The 18,174-nt window shown below is 55.6% G+C and overlaps 1 protein-coding gene across 4 annotated transcripts in view; it reads right to left on the bottom strand.

Annotated features, from left to right (window-relative positions):
* FAM135B (family with sequence similarity 135 member B) overlaps positions 1 to 18,174 on the bottom strand; it is a 162,232-nt gene that overhangs the window by 19,613 nt on the left and 124,445 nt on the right. For all 4 annotated transcript variants that reach the window (XM_054691958.1, XM_054691959.1, XM_037500808.2 and 1 more), the window contains exons 8-11: positions 6,307 to 6,460; positions 5,973 to 6,022; positions 2,239 to 2,394; positions 1,444 to 1,517 (exon numbers count right to left, since the gene is read on the bottom strand). In XM_054691958.1, coding sequence (XP_054547933.1) covers positions 1,444 to 1,517; positions 2,239 to 2,394; positions 5,973 to 6,022; positions 6,307 to 6,460 — 434 coding nt within the window. The remainder of the gene's footprint in view (positions 1 to 1,443; positions 1,518 to 2,238; positions 2,395 to 5,972; positions 6,023 to 6,306; positions 6,461 to 18,174) is intronic.

Here is an 18,174-nt window from a genome sequence, read left to right as displayed (position 1 = left end):
CCGCCTTCCAGAGCGAGTTCCGGCTCTGCTTTCCCGAGCAGCTGCTGATGTGGACGAGGGCCTGACCACGGTCCTTCTCATCATTTTCTACGCCGCCCCCTGCACTGGCTGTCCTCTACCTGTCACTGCCTGCAGCGAGGTCATCGTTTCTTGCCTCTTCCCCAGAATGAGTGGCCCCTGGGGACCGTGTCTCTACTCCATCCCCGCTGCTGGGGCCACGCAGCCAACGGGCCCCAGACTCAGCGTCCGCCCTGAACTCTCGAGCAGAGTCCGCGGCTCTCCCGGAGCCCAGCGCACGGGCAGCGCCGACGTTCTCATTTGGCCTCACGAGCAGGATCCTGCCCGCGTGAAGCCAGTGCAGACTAAGGAATGTTAAAAAGAATAAAAACAGGAGCAGAAAAACAGCTTCCTCAGGGGCCCACTGCCAGCAGCTGGGGGGCCGGGGTCCTGAGCCAGCGGGACGTCACCGCTCCCGGCCTTGCCCTTGTGGCTGACGTGACGACGCAGCTCCAGCGTCTGCACCTGGGGGGGGGGGTGTCTCCCTGCCACACGACCTTGACCCGGAGGCCGAGGGTCCTCGCTGGCTCAGGCAGCGGACGTCCCGACGCAGCATCTGGCCGCGAGGCGCTCACGTTAGGTCTAAATTTGTCTGACAAGCGCTTCTGAGGTTCGTTTTAGAAACTGTATCAGTTATTTTTAGCTGGAGACTAGAAGAAGGAGCGAGCGAGTGAAAGACTCGACATTTCTGGACAAGCTCGCTTCGCACACAGATGTTACCCTGGCGCCCCTCGCCGGCGGGCCCACGAGGAAAGCGGCAAACGTCACGGGACTTTGCAAACAGCACGGAGTGTGGAGAGGGCGGTGGGGACAGCCCCTGGCCTGTCGCGGGACGGGGGCGCTCAGGGGTTTCCTGGAGACATCCGGGGGTCTCCTCAGATGTTATTGCGTCACCTTCATTCTATGCGGGAGGCATGGTCTTTGGGAAATCTCTGACTTTTTGAGGATGTTTGGATTTTTCCAGGAGGAAGGGAGGACGGGAAGCCACCAGCCCTCCTGCGGCTTTAATTCTTATGCAGAACGCGTGTCAGCGCTCCTGCAAAGACTCAGGGGGATTCTGGGTTTTTTTTTGGGGTAGCTGGTGGCCAAAACACCTGCTTCTCCTCCATTCATCAAAGAGCTCCGCAGAGATGTCTGCAGGGGTCAGGGGAGTTGGGTCTGTCCATGGCGCCTTAATACACCCAGCCCAAAGGAGCTCGGCTGGTGACGCGCTGGGCACCTGCTAGCGAACCCCTCCACCCCTTGTCTGCCTCCTGCCTGCAGAGACAGTGCAGAGGTGGGGAGACCTCTCTTCTCTGCGGTCGCGGTAGGAGACGAAAGTAGACTCTGGACAAGGTTTGGGGTGGGACTTTGAGGGTGGGGTGTGGCCTGCGATGAAGTACTTACAGATGCTCCTGAAAGGTCAGGACGGCCAGTTTTTGGTGCTCCATGTAGAAAAAGGCTTCAGAAAACCTTCGGACCTGAGGATAGAATAACGTCAACAGCTTAATGTGCCGGCACTAGTGCCTCGTTTCCTTTAAAAGGAATTTGATCCCTCTGCCTCCCCGCACCCTGCATGAACAATGAGGTACTACATATATAACTATATATATATGCTGGTGGAGAGCGGCGTCCACTGCCCAGAGGCCGGCGAACACTCACCTGTCCACGCTCCCAGGCTGCCCCTCTCCCTTACAGCCTTTCGCCTGAACCTGCTTTGTGGCCATCGCCGCATGAATCTGCCCTTGCTTTGTTCAAATCATTTTTAGAGTGAGGCCTTATCACTTCTGCTCGAACACAAGACCCTGGAGAGCAGGGCCCAGGAACGCATGTAGATGACGCGCAACCGGCAGAAGCAGGCGTGTCCCCTGCGCACCGTGGGGTCAGGTGTGGCCCTCTGGCCACAAGGGAGAAGACCGCCGTTTCTGTTAGCAGCGCCGACCCGCCTACGCCCGAAGACACCAAGAGCCATGACTGCCTTTTGAAAACACTTCCCCAAAACGCTAGCCAAGCCGTGTGACCTCCCTGAGACACGCTCTGCTGGCACCCGAGGCCGGGCCGCTGGCTCTGGAAGGAGAGCGCCGGAGCGGGAGGCCAAGTCCCCCAAACTCACCACAAGTCCACGGGGAGTCAAGGCAGGCCAAGCTCCCATCGTGCCAGGGAACTCCCAGAGGGGTCACGGGTGAGGCGCCGAGCACATACCCTCAGGCTGTGGTGCTCCTGGGTGAGGTACGAGGTCACGTGGGAATGCAGAGTCACCGTGTCCAGGAACTGGGTCCACAGAGCCATCAGGTGGGAGGTGAGCCAGGCCAGGTCCTTGCTTATCTGCTCCGCTATCTTCTCCGGGCTGCTCAGCATCTGGAGAGTCAAAGGCGGCAGTGAGAGAGATCGACGCCCCAGCCCGGCGGCGCTGGTGAGGCTGCACTGACTCCTCCGAAAGCGACGCGTCTCCCTCCCCGGCCTGCTTTATATCCGTCGTATCCCGAGCTCGGGACGCGGCACCGCTAGCGCTTGGCACCTCAGCGCCGGCTCCTTGCAGGCCGAGCCCCAGGCACCTCCTGCACGCGTCCCCTCAGCCCTGCAGGTGCCCTCTGCAGCCGGTGCTGACGGAGGAAGACAAGGAGAGCCGGAGGGACAGCCTGGCCTGCCGTCCCTCGCGGGTCCACCGGCCGGTGTCTGAGCACGAGGCACAGCCCCGGCTGCCGTCACGCAGCAGGTGCTGGGGAAACATCTCCTGAGAAGCAGTCAAGTCAGGACAACCTCACGCTCCTCCCCAGCTGGGTGATTCCCACAAGGTAGAGCTTAAAGCTCCACCCCCCCTCCCTCATGCACCCCATATTTCTAAAGGAGCACCCCAGGTTGCCATAACTATAACATGAAGATGCCAGTCTAGCGAGCATGTGGCCAGGTGGGAGCTTCGGGGAGCTTCGGCTTAGCATCGGGGAGTCGAGAGAGAGTAATTCTGCAGCGGGGAGGGGAGGTCAGGCTCCTGGAGGGGGCAGGGAGCAGCTGTCGAGCCCCAATGTTGACCTCCAGGTGCCACTGACTCAGCGCACGTTCCATGAGCCTCTCCCTGTGCCCGGCACACGTTTAGGTTAATGGGGCTGCCGGGGTGGCTAGTGGGGCGTCTCTGCCTGGAGGAGCCTCGGCCAGTGGAGGGGACAGGAAGATGGGTTCTTAGTCAGTGTGGTAGCCCCCTGCCAGGAAGGAGGTGGCAGCGGGAAGTCTGCAGCCAGCACTGCAGCCCCATCTCTGCGCCTCTTCTTTGCCCTGTACCTCGGTTTCTTCAACTGTGAAATGAGGATGCAAACAAATAACCACTTAGGGAATATGACACCCGATGAGGAGCCGAGCTCAATGTCTTGCCTTAAACCCTGGAAGTTGGACCAAAGGCTGATGCCAGATGGCAGACATGGGGAGTTAAAAAAGAGGGAGCAGGGGAGCAGGAACCCAGCACCCAGGGGTGCTTGTTAATCACTGGGTACCGGTGCTTTGTAACTGATGAGCGGCGGCCGGGAACAGGGCACCACTCGCCATACCATCTCCGAGCCACTTTTTCTGAGAGAAAAGATCAGCCTCTGATGAGGCCCCCGCTGCAAAGCCCCGAGCGGACAGAAGGCCCCTCCTTCTCCTCCCAGGGAAGCTTCTTCCCAGCACTGACTCCGGGGAGGCGGGGGTCAGACAGGAGCTGCCCACTCTGACCGTGTCCGAGAGGTTTACGAAAAGCACGATCAGACTGAGCTGGGGGCAGAGTGGGTGTGGTCAGCCAGGGGAACCCCTCCGGGCTGGAGGGGGTGGCTCTGGGGTGCGCTGGGAGCCAGTGGTCTGGAGACTTTCCACCCAGTCATCCTACTAACAAGCGCCAGACTCCTGCGCCATTTTGCCCCTGCCGAGGCCTCCCGCCGCCCCTGGCCGGGGCACAGGCATTGTCACAGTCTCTCTCCCTGCTGCAGCAACTCAGCCCCCAGAGGTCCCCACGCCCCAGCTCCTCGGACCAGCGATACATTCTCCAAGGGAAGTCTCTGCACATCCCCAGGCTCCGCTCATCCTCGAGGCCCTTCCTTCCTCTCTTCAGCATGTTGGACAGGACTGTTCACCAGGTAATGGTTTCTGTCCGTTTCCGAAGATTCTTTGGAAACTTCTACTATGTGTCCTGTGTGAGACTAACAAGTCCCCTCCCTGTCCTGGAAGCCCACCTGACCTTGCAGGTCTGCGCTGCCCCCAGGGCTGACTCCCTACAGAGCCTCTTCTGTGTGTATTTTGGGCCTGAGCCCCCTGGGCACTCCCAGCCGGGAGCTGGATCACGGCTCAGTAACTCGCTATCAGCACGCCAGTGGCTTGGCAGCCAGGAGGCTGGCGGTATGGGCACCCGGCCTCAGTAGCTGCACTTCTCTCCTGGGCCTCTTATCCACCCCCACAGCGTCCCCCCCACTGCACACGCTACATGAATTCTGAGCTCAGCCACTAATGACAAAGAGAAAAAGGAAAGCTCTTCATTAAATGTGTCTTTGGGTGAATTATTTTTTCCTGGTAGTTGATTACAGAAATGGCTGCAGATAAGGTTAAGCAAGCTTCTAATGAAGCCACAAGAGGACGTTTCTAGTCTCAGGATGCTAGGCCTGGCTAGAAATGGATGATGGGTGTGAAGAGGCTTCTCAGCCAGACTGAGAAGAGGCCCTTCGCGCAGACAGGGAGGGTTTGGGCCAGTGCCACTGCAGGTGGAGAGACCTGACAGCCCCAGGCTGCGCTCCCAGGCTGCTCTCCTGGGCCCTGGGCTTGCTCCTTGTTCCTCCCCGCTCCCTGTGCCCTTGCTGCGCTGTTGGCTTGTTTCACTTCCATCACGCCTTCCCCAGCCTCCTCTGTGTCTCAGATGGCAAGAGTTCCTGAGGCTGAATGACACCCCACTGTGTGAGTGTGTATGACAGCGGTGGTGGTGATGGTGGTGGTGATGGTGTAGACAGTGGTGCTCATCACCATTACTTGCTTTCATTTATTCACCCACTGGTATCAGGCTGTCTCCATGCCTTCACTATGGTAAACAACGATGCAATGACCATAGGGGGTGGTAATAACTACCCTAAAAGGCATGAGGTGCGACCCCATTGTGATTGTGATTCATCTGGGGAGTCCTTAGAAAAGACAAACGCCTGGGCGCCACTCCCAGATGTTCTGTGTCAACCACTTGGGTGGGGCCAACGGTGCACCTTGCAGGCCCAGCGTGATTCCCTGCAGCCAGGGCTGCGAAGCACCGGCCTGGAGGCTGCCACCGGAGTCCTGCTTCCGCAGTGAGTAGTGGGGCCGCCCTCCCTCGGTGAACGCGGCCCCTCCATCCTGACTTGTGTCTGTGGTGTGAGGAAACAGCGCCCACCCAGACCGCCCGATGCGCTGAAATGGGAAAGTGTTCCAGATCGTGCATAACAACAGCACACATCTGACAAGTTGTTCCGCACACATTCTTCACACATGGCTGACAGATTTTTGGCAAACACACATTACTATTGTCATCATGTATACCATCACCATCACACCATCATCATCATCACCGTCATCATCATCACCATCATCACCACCATCAAAGCCACCTCGGCTTTTTGTGAGGCCGTCGGAGCACAGGGCAAGGCCTCTATCAGCCTCCACGAGAAGTGTGTTATCAGTGGTCAGCCAGTGCTCGTTAAACAGGTGGAAACTGAACCAAAATAGACACAGCTAGTGTGAGCTGCAGGGAAACCAAGTCCCGTTGGCCTGTTTTGGTTCCAAAACATCTAGCACAGAACAAGGCACACACTGGGGGTCTCACATGCCTAGTGACATCAGGCCATGGATGTAAGTGCCTCCTCACGTTAAGACCTAGAGAGAAGCAACAGGCCTGATTTCTGGAAGAATTCTGTTTACCCGGGTCACCACTGCCACTGAGGCCCCAGGAGTCGGATTCTTACCTGTAGCTCTGAGCACAGCTGAGAGAGTGTTTCTTCAATGGCCAGGGACTCTAGGAAGAAAACAACCACACACAATGAGTGGACACACACTGGCGTGCGGCGGTCGCTGAGTGAGTGGGCAGCTGGGCTTTGAGTCGGTGCTGAGGCACCCACGTCCTGCGGACACTCTTCTAATCCCGTGCCCGTGGGGGCCGTGTGCACGGACGACCCTGGTGGGTGCGTGGGACCTCACCCAGGGAAGGACCAGACTGTCACAGATGCAGCCACCCTGCTGACTCCTCAGCCAGGCCGGCAGGGGCTGTGCAGGGAGACGCGGCCCCACCCCAGCCCTCACCCGGCTCGACGTGGGGCAGCTCCGGGACGTCCCTGGCGATGCCCAGGAAATAGGCGCGCAGGCCCCGGTGGGCGTGCAGGAGCAGGCCGCACAGCTCCCGGTGCCAGCTGTGGGCGCGCCGCATGCAGTCCTCCGAGGGCACATAGAAGCTCCCCTGCAGGAAGGGCGGAGACAAGGCTGAGGCCGGGCCCGGGGCCACCCGGCCGGGCTGCGGGAGAGTCTCCTCCCTCTCTCTGGGTGGGAAAAACATCAAAATCTATCAAATCTATGTATCTTATAATAATAATACAACCATAAGTAGGTAATGATATTATTCCATGTTAATAATATAATTATATAATAATGAAAACATAACAACGATGACAATAGCAGCTGCGGACGACCCTGAGGACGAGGCTGATGATGCCTGTGCCGAGATGACAAGGATGACGATGGTGATGATGGTGGCGCTGAGGGCAACGCTGACCTCACAGCTCTGTGACAACCGGGCAGCACTCTCAGGCCCCTCCCCTGTGCCCACAGGCCCTAAGGACAGGCAGGCTCCTTCCCACGGAGGTCGGGGACTTAGGAAGACCCGCCTAGATGCTGGAAAGGGGGTGGCGGCGTCAGGGAACGGGAAGGAGCCGCGCGGTGAGCGATGCCCGCCGGGAGCCTGAGCTGCAGGCGCGGCGCCAGCGCGGGGTTCAACGCTCCGCACGCCGCGCTCTGCTCGCAGCTGAACCGCCTTCATCTGCTAGAACAACACGGACATGATGGGGGGAGATGGCAGAGTGCTCAGTTTTCTTGGCCTTCCAGCCATGGTGAAAATGAAGCAGTGGGGTGGTTCTGACTTGGCCACTCCAGAGAGAAAGCGTGGACTTCAGAAGGAATCCCACAGGCAGGACCTGGCAGCAGGAAAGGGTGTCCTGGCCCGTGCACGGAGAATCCCGGGGACACAGGACCCGCATGACCGTCGGCTGCTTATGCGGCCACAAGGGTAGGGCAGGTGGCCTTCACCAGCCCTGCTGCCTGGCCGGTCCCGCCGGGACACTCGTGGGACATCGGAAGTAGCCGCCCCCCCGGGTTGTGAGCTGACTTGAGTAGTCGGGGACGTGGCAGCTCCCCGGCCCGGGCGCCCTCTCCCCATGGTGCACGGACACCGGGCGGGTCCAACAGGATTGACGACCCTCATATTGATCTGCGTCCGCAGGGGCGCCGGAGGGTGGACGGCAATGGCGTGAGTGCAGCACTGGTCACTCAGCCCAGATGTGGGGTCCTGCGGCCTCTGAGGGGCTGCACTCGGCCGGACCGGGGGGAGCTCAGGTTCGTGGTCCTCTAGCTTGGAGGTGGTTTTTGGTCAGTTCCCCAGGAAAGACATGACTGGACAGGCGCGTGCTGCAAGGGCGGGGGGTGGTCCTGGTTCTTGGGTCTTAGGTAACAGGAGCGTAGGACGGGCAGAGGGGGAGCCGCCTGCCCAGCAGGCACCACCACGGAGGCCTCAGTGACCCTGTGGTTGGAGTCGGGACTATTTCATAAGCAGAAAATTCAACCAAAACATCCGTTTTCACCAGGTGCTCAAGGAAACCCATGTGTTCCCACGTCTCAACGTCCTACTCTGTCCCTATTGTGCAGCTGGTCGCAGCTGGATGAAGGTCTCACAGTCACACAAAGATGAAGGGAGCTTGTTCATCGCAGGCTGTTGGACTCCCCAGGTCTACAGAGCAAAAGGCAACCAGCTCGCAAAACACCTAGAGGTCGCCATTATGGCTTGCTCCACTGCATCTTCAAGAAATGCCATTTAAGGCAGACACTCTCATTGTGATTTTTAAAATGGTGACAAGATATGGTTATATATACACCCAAGGAAGCACAACATAAAATGCTCCCTTTCCCAGAGTCTAATAATTTCTTGTTGATCCTTCCAGAATACTCCCACATGGGGGTGTGCACGCTGGTGCACTTTGCACTGTTATCTCTGTCCCCACAGACACACACACACTCACCCACACACCCCCACACACACACTCACAAGTTGCAAGAAACTCTGGACATTTCTCTTCCTTGCTTTTATCACTTCTCATGCCCCAAATCCATTCTGATCAGCCCATATAATAAGTGACAGGAAATCCAGTTCCCAACTCATAGACCTAAATGCCGTGACAGGATTCCCTAAGTTAGTCAGTGCTTTGCCTGAAGCAGAAATGACTCTCACAGTTCAGGAGCTAGCTGGAGGCAGGCCTTTCTCAGAAGAGTGTCCCCTGCGTGGGGAGCCGTGCCTGCAGGGGACAGTGGCTCCAGCAGTCTGCTGGCTTTGATGGAGGCATTAATTTCTTTCCTGCAGGGCCTCCGTCTCTGTGACTGAGCAGAAAGAAAGCAGCCGGGCATAAACAAGGCGTCGGCCTACTGTCAGTCCCGGCTCGTCTGCTCCGAGCAGCCCCACATCCCTCCCGTTCTAGTCCTGAGATCTGCTCACGGCTTCACCTTCTTGTCACTGGTGCCTCCCTTGGAAAGTGCGCCTGGACCCGGAGGGCAAAGCCCCTCTGAAGGCCGTCGCGACACTTGCTTTTTAAAACTAGGCTCATGTTGAACAAGAGTCAGTTCTCAGTCACGCGGGACACATAGAAACGTGGGACACGTGTGTCTACCGGGAAGCCGGGAAGGCATGTGTGAGGCTCTCCTCTAACCCAGCTTCTCACCGCTCGCTGCCCCTGGTCCTCAAATCACGGGGCAGTTTAAGTCATGATGTGAATTTGTAAAAGTGGAATGGGCTAGAAAGTTTACATAGATGATCCCCATTTCCAGGATTACTAAGAGACGACTCCAGAATTCCAAAAAAGCACAGCCTTGCTCCTGGCTCCCACAGGCTCCGTTCCGATTCCACCAGAATCGAAGGCTTCTCAACTGGGGGCAAGACAGTGAGGACAGGGACAGTGGCAATAGCAGGATGACGGTGGCTCAGTCATCAGATCTGTGGGTTAATTATGCCGAGCGTGGAAGGTCAAGCAGTTACCGCTCTCCCTCCATCCCCAAGAGCCTGGTTCCAAGATCATAAACTCAGAACTGTCTGAAGAAAACGAGCTGTCAGTGGCCTGCCTCAAGGCATCGTGACCACGGTCACTGCTTCTATTTCGGAAGCTGGAGAGGTTCCCAATGGTGTCTTCTAGGCCATTGTGACTTGAATTATGAAAGGTATTACATTCCTTCAACTGACACTGGGTCAGGCAGAGTGTCAGTGCCTATAATTACTCTCCTACATGAGTTCCCGAGTCTCATGTGAGAATTTGCTCCTGTCTCTCTCCCCGGAACTCTGGGTGGACTTGCTCTCTGGTCTATTCCGTCGGGAGCCGGGAAGTAGGCCAGTGAAAAGCAGCGCTGGAAACAGACTGCACATCCTGAAAGCAAACAGGTGAACTCCCACAGGCTCCTTGTAAACCTCCTTATCTGAGACTCACAGAGCACCTAAGTCAAGCCAAGTGCCAGGGAGACCCTGGAGTGAGTGTCTCGAAGTCGACCTCCAGTGCGGGGTAAGGTACAACTTGAATGAGGGGTGCCTGATCCCAGGGCCCACACCCTAACCACTGCCAGCCCCTGTGCCCCCAGAAAAGATGCTCAGTGAATGTGGGCTTTCTCTGGGCCCTGAAAGACAACAGATCAGATCGATTCTAGAGATTGCCAAGGTAAACGGGAGCCACTCCGTTGGCATGGTCACATCAGAAGGCCGATTTCCCTAAACAACCACCCAGGGGACCTGAGCAACCGTAGGCATGAGAATAAGAGTATTTAGGTAACAAATCATCGTTTACTTAGAGTTTTGAAATCAACTCAGCAAGGTATGTGTCCTTATTAGCTTCATTTTGTGGATGAAAAGACAGACATAGTCTCAGGAAGAGAATTTCCTACAAAATAGTTATCGAAGTTAATAGAAAAATACCATGAACACATTTTGTAAAATTTGGGTCCTGTTGATCATGTCACCACCTCCAAGGTTGCAGTTTCAGTAGCTACATTGGCCTCTGAGCTCGCGATCAGCTCGTGTTGTTAAAACACGCGGGCACTTATATGTAAGTGCAATGCAAAGACGCATTTATGTTGCAAAGCACCATTTCCTCATCGAGGCTGGGTACCTGATTTGCTTTGAACACTGGTCTGGCCAGTGCTCTGCTGGGCACGAAGAGCCCCTTGTACGTGGTGTATGACCCAGCGTGCGTCCGTGACTATCCGTTGCCTTGCCTATAAAATAGGAACGAGAAGGAGCAACAAGATGGGTCACGGCAGCCAGGTACTTCGAAGAGGCTCTGGCAAAGCCTGAGCTTATGGCAAGAGCAGACTTGCACTATGGGAGCAGAGCAGAGGTATGTGTAAGCCAGTTGGCAGGGTGGGAGGAGGGATGAGCAAGTTCTAAAGTGCAAAGAGAGGACAGGTTGGAGCAGCCGGCAGGTAGAGTGATGCCGCTGGGCACCCACTGGCAGCCACACTCTACCGACACCATGCCTTCCCTCCGAGCGGGAGTGATCTAGAACAGAAAGAAGAAGGGGGGCAGAACCCCATTCCCCTGCATTTGTCCAAAATCAGGTCAGCCCTTTGTTTCTCAGTATTGTAGCTGGAGCCTCCCAAGCCCAGGTTCCAGGACAAGGACCGCCCACTTCCCGCGGTGTCTATTAAGGAGGATGTCCCGGACGTGGATGCTTTAATTGAGGCGACTGCAGCCGATGCGTCACCGCAGTGTAGGAAACACTTAACACGCCACTTTCGAGAACGCTGAATCTGCCTATTAAAACATTTATAGCCGTGGCATTTCACTTTCTAGTACTTTACTTGCATTTGTTCGTCATTAAAAGCAATTCCCCTAACGGTGTGCAATGTTCAGCGATTTTTTTAGTCGTCGGCAAATTGGACTCTCAACATTTAATCTAATCGAGAACATTTACACAACTCAGACCCCACCAGCAATTTACTTGTCATATTGTCATTAAGCCCCAAACACCTTTCTGACAGATGTCTTTATTTTCGGTCTAGCTTGAAGGAAGGTGTTGATTTAAAGAAAACGACAACACTCGTCTCCAGTCCCTTACGAGGTACAGAGTCGTCACCGCGTGTGATATTTTAAAAACGTGAGAAGCTGTTGAGTGGGACGAGCTTGGACGCCACCGCCCAGGGCAACCGGGACTCAAATGTCGGCTTTGCAAACTCTAAACTCCAGAGAATGGGCAAGAAATGGAGCTCCTCGGGGCGCCACACGTGAAAACACTGAATTTGTCCACGAAAAGCAATTTTGAAAGGCGCTGCCAACTATTACGCCAGGGCGCCAGGTCGTTGACAGGGTTAAATTACACAACAGAGAAAAGCACCAGCAGGTGGAGCGCGGCCCAGAGGGCCACTCCAGACCCCCGGGTGCAGTGGGTGAGGTAGTGATTCTCTCTGTCCCTCCTGAGACGATGGTCACCTCCCCAGCTGGAGTCTGCTCGGCTGACTCGGTTTCCCCTCTACATGGACTCAGTGTTCCGAGGCCAGGCCCGTGGGCAGCGGGACGGGATTCTGTCTCCTGTCCTCTTTTGGATGGTGTGCGACTTGGCTCTCTGACCTGCCCGGAGTGCCTTTGACCTTAGGATTGTCACTTGTTGTGCAGGGGAGATTGGGGATGTCAATGTCCCTTGCAGTGTTTGAGGGTTTATGCAAGGATGGGGGCAGAGGTGGAAAGAAATGGAGTGGAGTGGGGGCTGTAGGGTCGGGGTCCCTGTGAACTCCCTGCGGGGCGGAGACCCTCTCAGAGCCGGCAGGAACAGGTGGAGCACAGCTGTGGGGTGCCGGGGGTGCCGGGGGTGCCAGGCGGCCGCGCAGAGCAGCGCTGTGCAGAAGCATCTCTCCACCCGGCCCACCGCCGCCTTCCGCAGGAGGCCGCCCACTGAGCCACCGAGCCTGGCCGCTCACCCGTGGTTTCTCCCGCCCTGACTTCAGTTTCCAAGGCCCACCTGCTCAGCCCCTGAGCCCCGTCTCGTGGCACCCATGTCGGCCAAAGGCCAGGCCACAGAAGCCCATGACACCCCATGCACCTTCCCCGCAGCGGGCACCTGAGTGAATGTGCTTTTCTTGAGGACGGCTCTGTCGTTCCCCCGACTCAAACGCTGCTTGTAGTGCTACTGCTCCGCAGGGCAAGAGAGACGCCTCTGGAGAAGGATTTTCCAGGTTTCTGACCCTGATGATGGCTGATGTAAGAACAGCTACAGCGCACGATGCAGGAGACCCCACACCCATCAAAGCCTCCGCTCCGCTCCCACGCCAATTCACTGGGCTAAGAATCATATCCTGGGCATTTTTCTGGGCTAGACACTGAGCAGATCGCTGGGGGTATTTAAAAACAATTATGGGGACATGATTTCTGGATCCCACTTCCTTGTATCCCAGGGTTCGAGGCAGCACATAAATGCTGATGGGGACACAGTTTCTGAGGGCTGTGAGAGATGCACACGTGGACGCGGCTGCCACTCACGGAGGGCATCGGTATCAGTCTCGGGCAAGTCAAGAAAAATGCCATCTAAGCAATGACCCTATTATTTAAGAGGAATAGATAAAAATTAAAAAAAACAAAACCATGAAACAGGAAGAACGGTCCAGGCTCCAATGTGAAGGCACATAGAAAGGAACGTTTCTGCTGTAAAAATAAGTAAGTAAATAGCAGAAGGCAGGCCAGCGGCGGCACGTGTGGGTCCCCCTGGGACTGAGCTCAGAGCAGAGGCGTGGGCTGACGCGGCAGGATGCAGCGCAGGTCGGCGGCCCCGCGGGAGCTCTGGGTGGGACGGGGTGGAGCGGGGGTGCGGAGCTCGGCGGTGTGAACGCAGACTCAGGCACGGAAGGGAGAAGGGGCAGAGAAGCAAGACACTTAGAGGCAGAAGGAACCGTGCCTCTGGGGTAAAGGAGAACAAAGAGGGCCCAGGGTGCTGAGGTTTCTGGGGACTCACTCAAATAAGGGACACGGAAGAAGGGTTTGGGTCCCAGGAAGGTGGCCCCACTGGGAAGTTGAGACAGATGAGAGGAGACCTCTGCAGTCCAGCTGCTCGGGTCCAAATCCCAGCGCCGTGACTCACAGCTCCCTGATCCTGGCCACATACTTATCTATTTATGCCTCAATTTCCTTGGTTGTAAAATAAGGTGAATCCTAATGACCTTTTCCAGGGTAGGGTGCCGGTAAAGGGTCACTCAAGCTGGAGACGGGAGGAAGAGAGCAAGGACTCAGTATACTTTAACCCTTTCCTCCTGATTAAACACGTGGAGTCCGATCTGACTGTTAGCTTTGGAAGCACATTCCTTGCAGTCCTGTGAATTCCCTCCCACGAGCCTGAGACAGCTGCTGCCTCAAGTGGACCTGGGCCTGGAATTCTGAATCCAGCCCCGGCAGCACCCAAGGTTTACCAGATGGCCTGTCCCGAGCAAGGTCCCCCACGCTCTGGGCCTCAGGGTCCTCACAGGGGAAGTGGTTAACAAATCACAAGGATGTTATAAATATAAATGAACCAACAGGGTGAAAGGGCTTTGGGATGGAGAAGCCTCCAGCAGACATTCTGGCAGTCAGGAGCATCTATTTCTTTGAAAGTTCTCTTGGGAAAGAGAATGAAATCGATTATGGTACAGGATTCTCTGCATTACCTCTCCTCAGAGAGGCCAAAAGACAGGGAGCAGTGAGGTTCATTCCACAATAAACACTGAGCATTTATGCTAAAGTGAATGGTTTGGTCAGTGTGATCTGGACCCCAAGACCTGGAGTGTCCTGCAACTGTTATGGCCTGAAGACAGGACCCCAAGCAAGCCTCCCCATCAAGTCTACTTAGGAACAGGAGCCCTGGGTGGGTGGTGGCTGGTTGCCAACAAAATTATGCACGACTATAATAGACTGTCTATCTGCCACTACCAATGAGACTTAGGATCATGGGGAATGCTTAGACAAAAGAGGACATATCTGGTCAATTCAGGGGTAGGGTTTTCTACAAGAACCTTGATGTTCATCCATGGAAGTGTATTGAGCGTCAGGTGCTTACCCAGAGGACGGGGGTTGAGCATGAGGCAGACGTGTTCTGTCGTCTCGGGGCCTTGAGTCTAGGACAGAAAACCTTCTCCTATGAGGTGGGGTGGGGGGGAGAGCAGTGGGGGCTCATGACCACTCCGGTGTCAGCAAGGCCTCCTTGAGCAAGTAGCCTCCCTCCTGGATCTGAAAGATGGGTCAGAGGAAAACAAAGAAGTCTATCTAGATCTATGTCTATGCCCATCTCTACCTACATCTCCGTCTATATCTATTTATACCGATAAGTAGGTCTATGTCTCTGTCTATTTATATTGATGTCTACGCTCATGACTATATCTGAGAACCATTGCTGTTTCTATACTAAGATAACCTTTTAAATTTAGGAATTCTCATTTCTATTATGAACACTACCTCTCTCTTGCAAACATCAGGGAAGCTAATGAAAAACATATTTGGCCTCCATCCTTTTATACTAAGTATAATTGATAGACCCCAATGGGGGCAAATTCAGTGTGTATGGAGAGGGGGGAACTCAGAAGCCCTCCAGACAGGTGAGTGGTGAGGCTTCCGGGATATGAGCCGGGAGCCGTGCCAATTAGTTCTGAGTGAGCCAAAACCCTCCTGTGCGCATGAGCAAGAGACGCAATAACTCTACTGCTATGACTTCTAAGTGTAGCTGTACTGAGAATGATGAGAAAAATAAAAATAGGAAAAAGAAAGTAGGCTGGAGAGCTACCACTCGGTCAATATTTGTCATGTGCCCGTCACCCTAAATGCATTAACCACGCATCCACCTGGTCTGCGTCATGACAACAGGCCACCTTGGCATTTTGTAGCAGTGGGGTAGACTTTGAGTCCAATAGCTGCCCTGAGGAAAGATGCTGGCTTCTCAGGTCCTTAGTTTCTCCACCTGTCAAGTGGGTCTCATCAGGACACAGGTTCATGGATGTTAGAAGACTCAGAAGAGATCAGGTTTGCAAAAACTGTGCACCATACTGCATACAGTAGTTGCTCAATAAATACTCTCTTGTCCTCTTCTCTGAGGTTCTGGATTTCTTGCTATCAAAGTACATAGTTCCTGAGTCGACATTCCAGAGACCCAGCACGGTGCCCCCAGTCACATATTTACACAAACACACAATGCAAGGCACAATATATTCACATGAACATACACGGGCACATGGGCACACACATGTATCCACAAGCACATACAGGCACAAGCAGTGCATATGTGAACACATGTGTCTCCAGGTTCGCACATGTATGCACATGTCCCAATCACATGTCATGTGCAGTGGCACATATGTGAGCATCCCTACATGCACACTAGCACACATGTGTGTCATGAGCACATACACACACATATACACAATGGAATGGCGCCCCATTGGCCTACGCAGCACAATCCAGCAACTGCTCACCTGACTGGCAATGAACGCTTGCGGAAATGAAATTGAACCAAACTAGAAAATCACAGCCTTCCTGAAATCACAGCAGTGAACACACGCTGAAGTGGGTCCACCACGGCGCAAGTGATGACAAATGGTGTGTGTGCACTCAACACGTGCAGGATGGACAATGCCATTAATAACCACACAGCCGGACACCGGCGGTTGGGTCTCCATGGGAACAGAGGTGATACTGCACCACTGCTCTTTAACGGATCTTTTAGTATTATTATTTCTATCTTCAAGAAGAGAGAAATGATTAAATTCAATTACGCATCACGTTGGAGACAGAGAGAGTGGGGTTTGGAAGAGCCTTTGTCCGACTCACTGTCAGGGAGAAAGGAGGGTGACCCGCTGTGGGGGACGGGCTGCTGCTCGGGGAGGTGACCCCCATATCCAGCTTTCCTGCGTTTTTGCGACTGCTCAGCCTGGCACCGAGCCTTGCAGCATTTGTCACAGGGACTGACTTCCAGGCTTCCATCGTTTTACAAAAGCCCATGAGGGGCTCATGCACCCAGTCCCCTCATCAGGTGGGTGAGGACACTGGCGGCCAGATGCAGCAGTCTGGCTCAGTATTTGAAATGAGATTGAAAAGAGCTCAAAGAGCAGCTGCAGGTAGCAGTATAAGACGGTAGACCAGAGCCACCCTCGCCGGCCCCTCCCTCACCCAGAGCTACAGGTTCTCTGCCTCTCAGACTTCCCCTCAGCGGGTGGCGGAGGCGCAGGTCCTGCCAGGGTGACGGTGGCTCTTGTCCTTCCCTCTAGGGGCCCCTGCGCGACTCGGCGGCGGGAAAGTGCTACTGGCTAATACGTGCTTCTCAGAAGCTCCCTGATAGCCGCAGCGGACGCCAGACCTTGCACCCTGTGCCGCCTTATGCTTTTGACTGTATGAATTCAGCTGCCGCGTGACAGCGACTCAAGTGGGCCCAAGGAAATGGCAACGTGACCCCAGCAGGTCGGGGGTGCGGCTGCCGTTTCATAAGTCACGCGGCCCGTGCACCATGTCTGAGACCCAGCAGGTCCCGGGTAAATATCAGAGCAGTGGGGGAGCCAGTGGAACTGTCTCTGCTGACGCACACGATGCGGTCCAGAGGGAACAGGTGACGGGCCCACAGCAGTACTGAACTCCCGTGTCTTAAACAGCTAGCTCGAAAGCCTCATGAAAGGAATGTGAGGATACTTTAAGTCAGCAAGAGTATGTTTGAAGCAAGGGTCAGGCACAAAGAAGCCAACAAAATGCAGTCGAAAGGGTAAAGAGACGCGCACGTCTGGGAAAAGGGAAACTGCTGCCTGGGAATCAGTGCTGTGCCTCAGTTTCCCCCTCCACACCCTACCAGCCAGACACAGGGGCTGCTGGCATGGGCCAGGGCGAGCACGTTCCCTTCAAGGCAAGAGCTGCCCTACAACTCTGTGCAAGGGCACCTGCGCCACCCTCCGGTGCCCCTCCCCCGAGTGTCCATCTGCAGAGCCAGCCAAGGACACAGGGACTGCACTTCGGCGGCCACCACAGTCATCTGGGACACACACTGTGCCCTGGTGGTGCACGTGGCCCACAGCAGACCCGTGATCGCCACAGGCCAGCAGAGGGAGGCTGAGCACCCAGCAGGGCAGACAGAGCTTCTGGAAACGTCCGTACCTGACCCTCCCGTGCTTAGATACCCTGGGAATGCCCAGAGCTCAAAACACATTCACTCAACAAAGGTCCCCTGAGTGCTGCACTGACCAGCACATGCAGGCGAGTCAGCAACCACGCCCTGGGTGGGGAGAGCCGGGCCTCTGCGGCAGAGGAGAGGACTGACCTGCACCTGACACCAGGCAGGACATGCATCAGGCCGACCCAGTCCTGCCCAGCCACGCGACTGCCAACGCAGAGCGTACCCTCTAGCTCAGCTCTTTTCCTGTAAAGGAAATAAAACTACCATCACGGGAACCGCTGGCACCACGCGTGCTTCAGAGACCCTGGAACAGAGAGGTGGCGAGATGGGCTTTGCCAGCCTCACACTTGTCCGACTGCAGAAGCGTCGATGGTTAGCGGCTCCCTCCCCTCCTGCACCAGCCCCCAGGATGCACCAGGGCAGGGGTGGGGTCTTAGTAACCATCTTAGCACAGATGCTAGTACATAGTAGGACCTCATTAAGCAACTGGCAGGTAAATAGGTGAATGGATACACTGAAGGCCCAGCCAGAGGAGCGCAGCTCTGCAGGTCAAGAGATGTCTGATGTCTGTAGCCCTCTCCCAGCTTGCCGTCCTCCTGGGGTGGGGAGGCCTCACTCAAGTCACGAAGGCAAGGGGCATGCGGGCTCCCTGGAGGGAGAAAGACCTCCCCAGGGGGAGGCTCTGCGGTTCACTACATGTGCCAGTGTGGCCAGGCCACGCACACAGAAGTCTGGTCAGACACCAGTCTGGATGTCTCTGTGAAGGTACATT

The sequence above is a fragment of the Talpa occidentalis genome, unplaced genomic scaffold, assembly GCF_014898055.3.
Source record: "Talpa occidentalis isolate TD23 unplaced genomic scaffold, MPIMG_talOcc4v2.1, whole genome shotgun sequence".
NCBI classification, from domain to species: domain Eukaryota; kingdom Metazoa; phylum Chordata; class Mammalia; order Eulipotyphla; family Talpidae; genus Talpa; species Talpa occidentalis.
The sequence above is the reverse complement of the archived record's forward strand: the minus strand, read 5'-3'. Positions and strand labels throughout refer to the sequence as shown.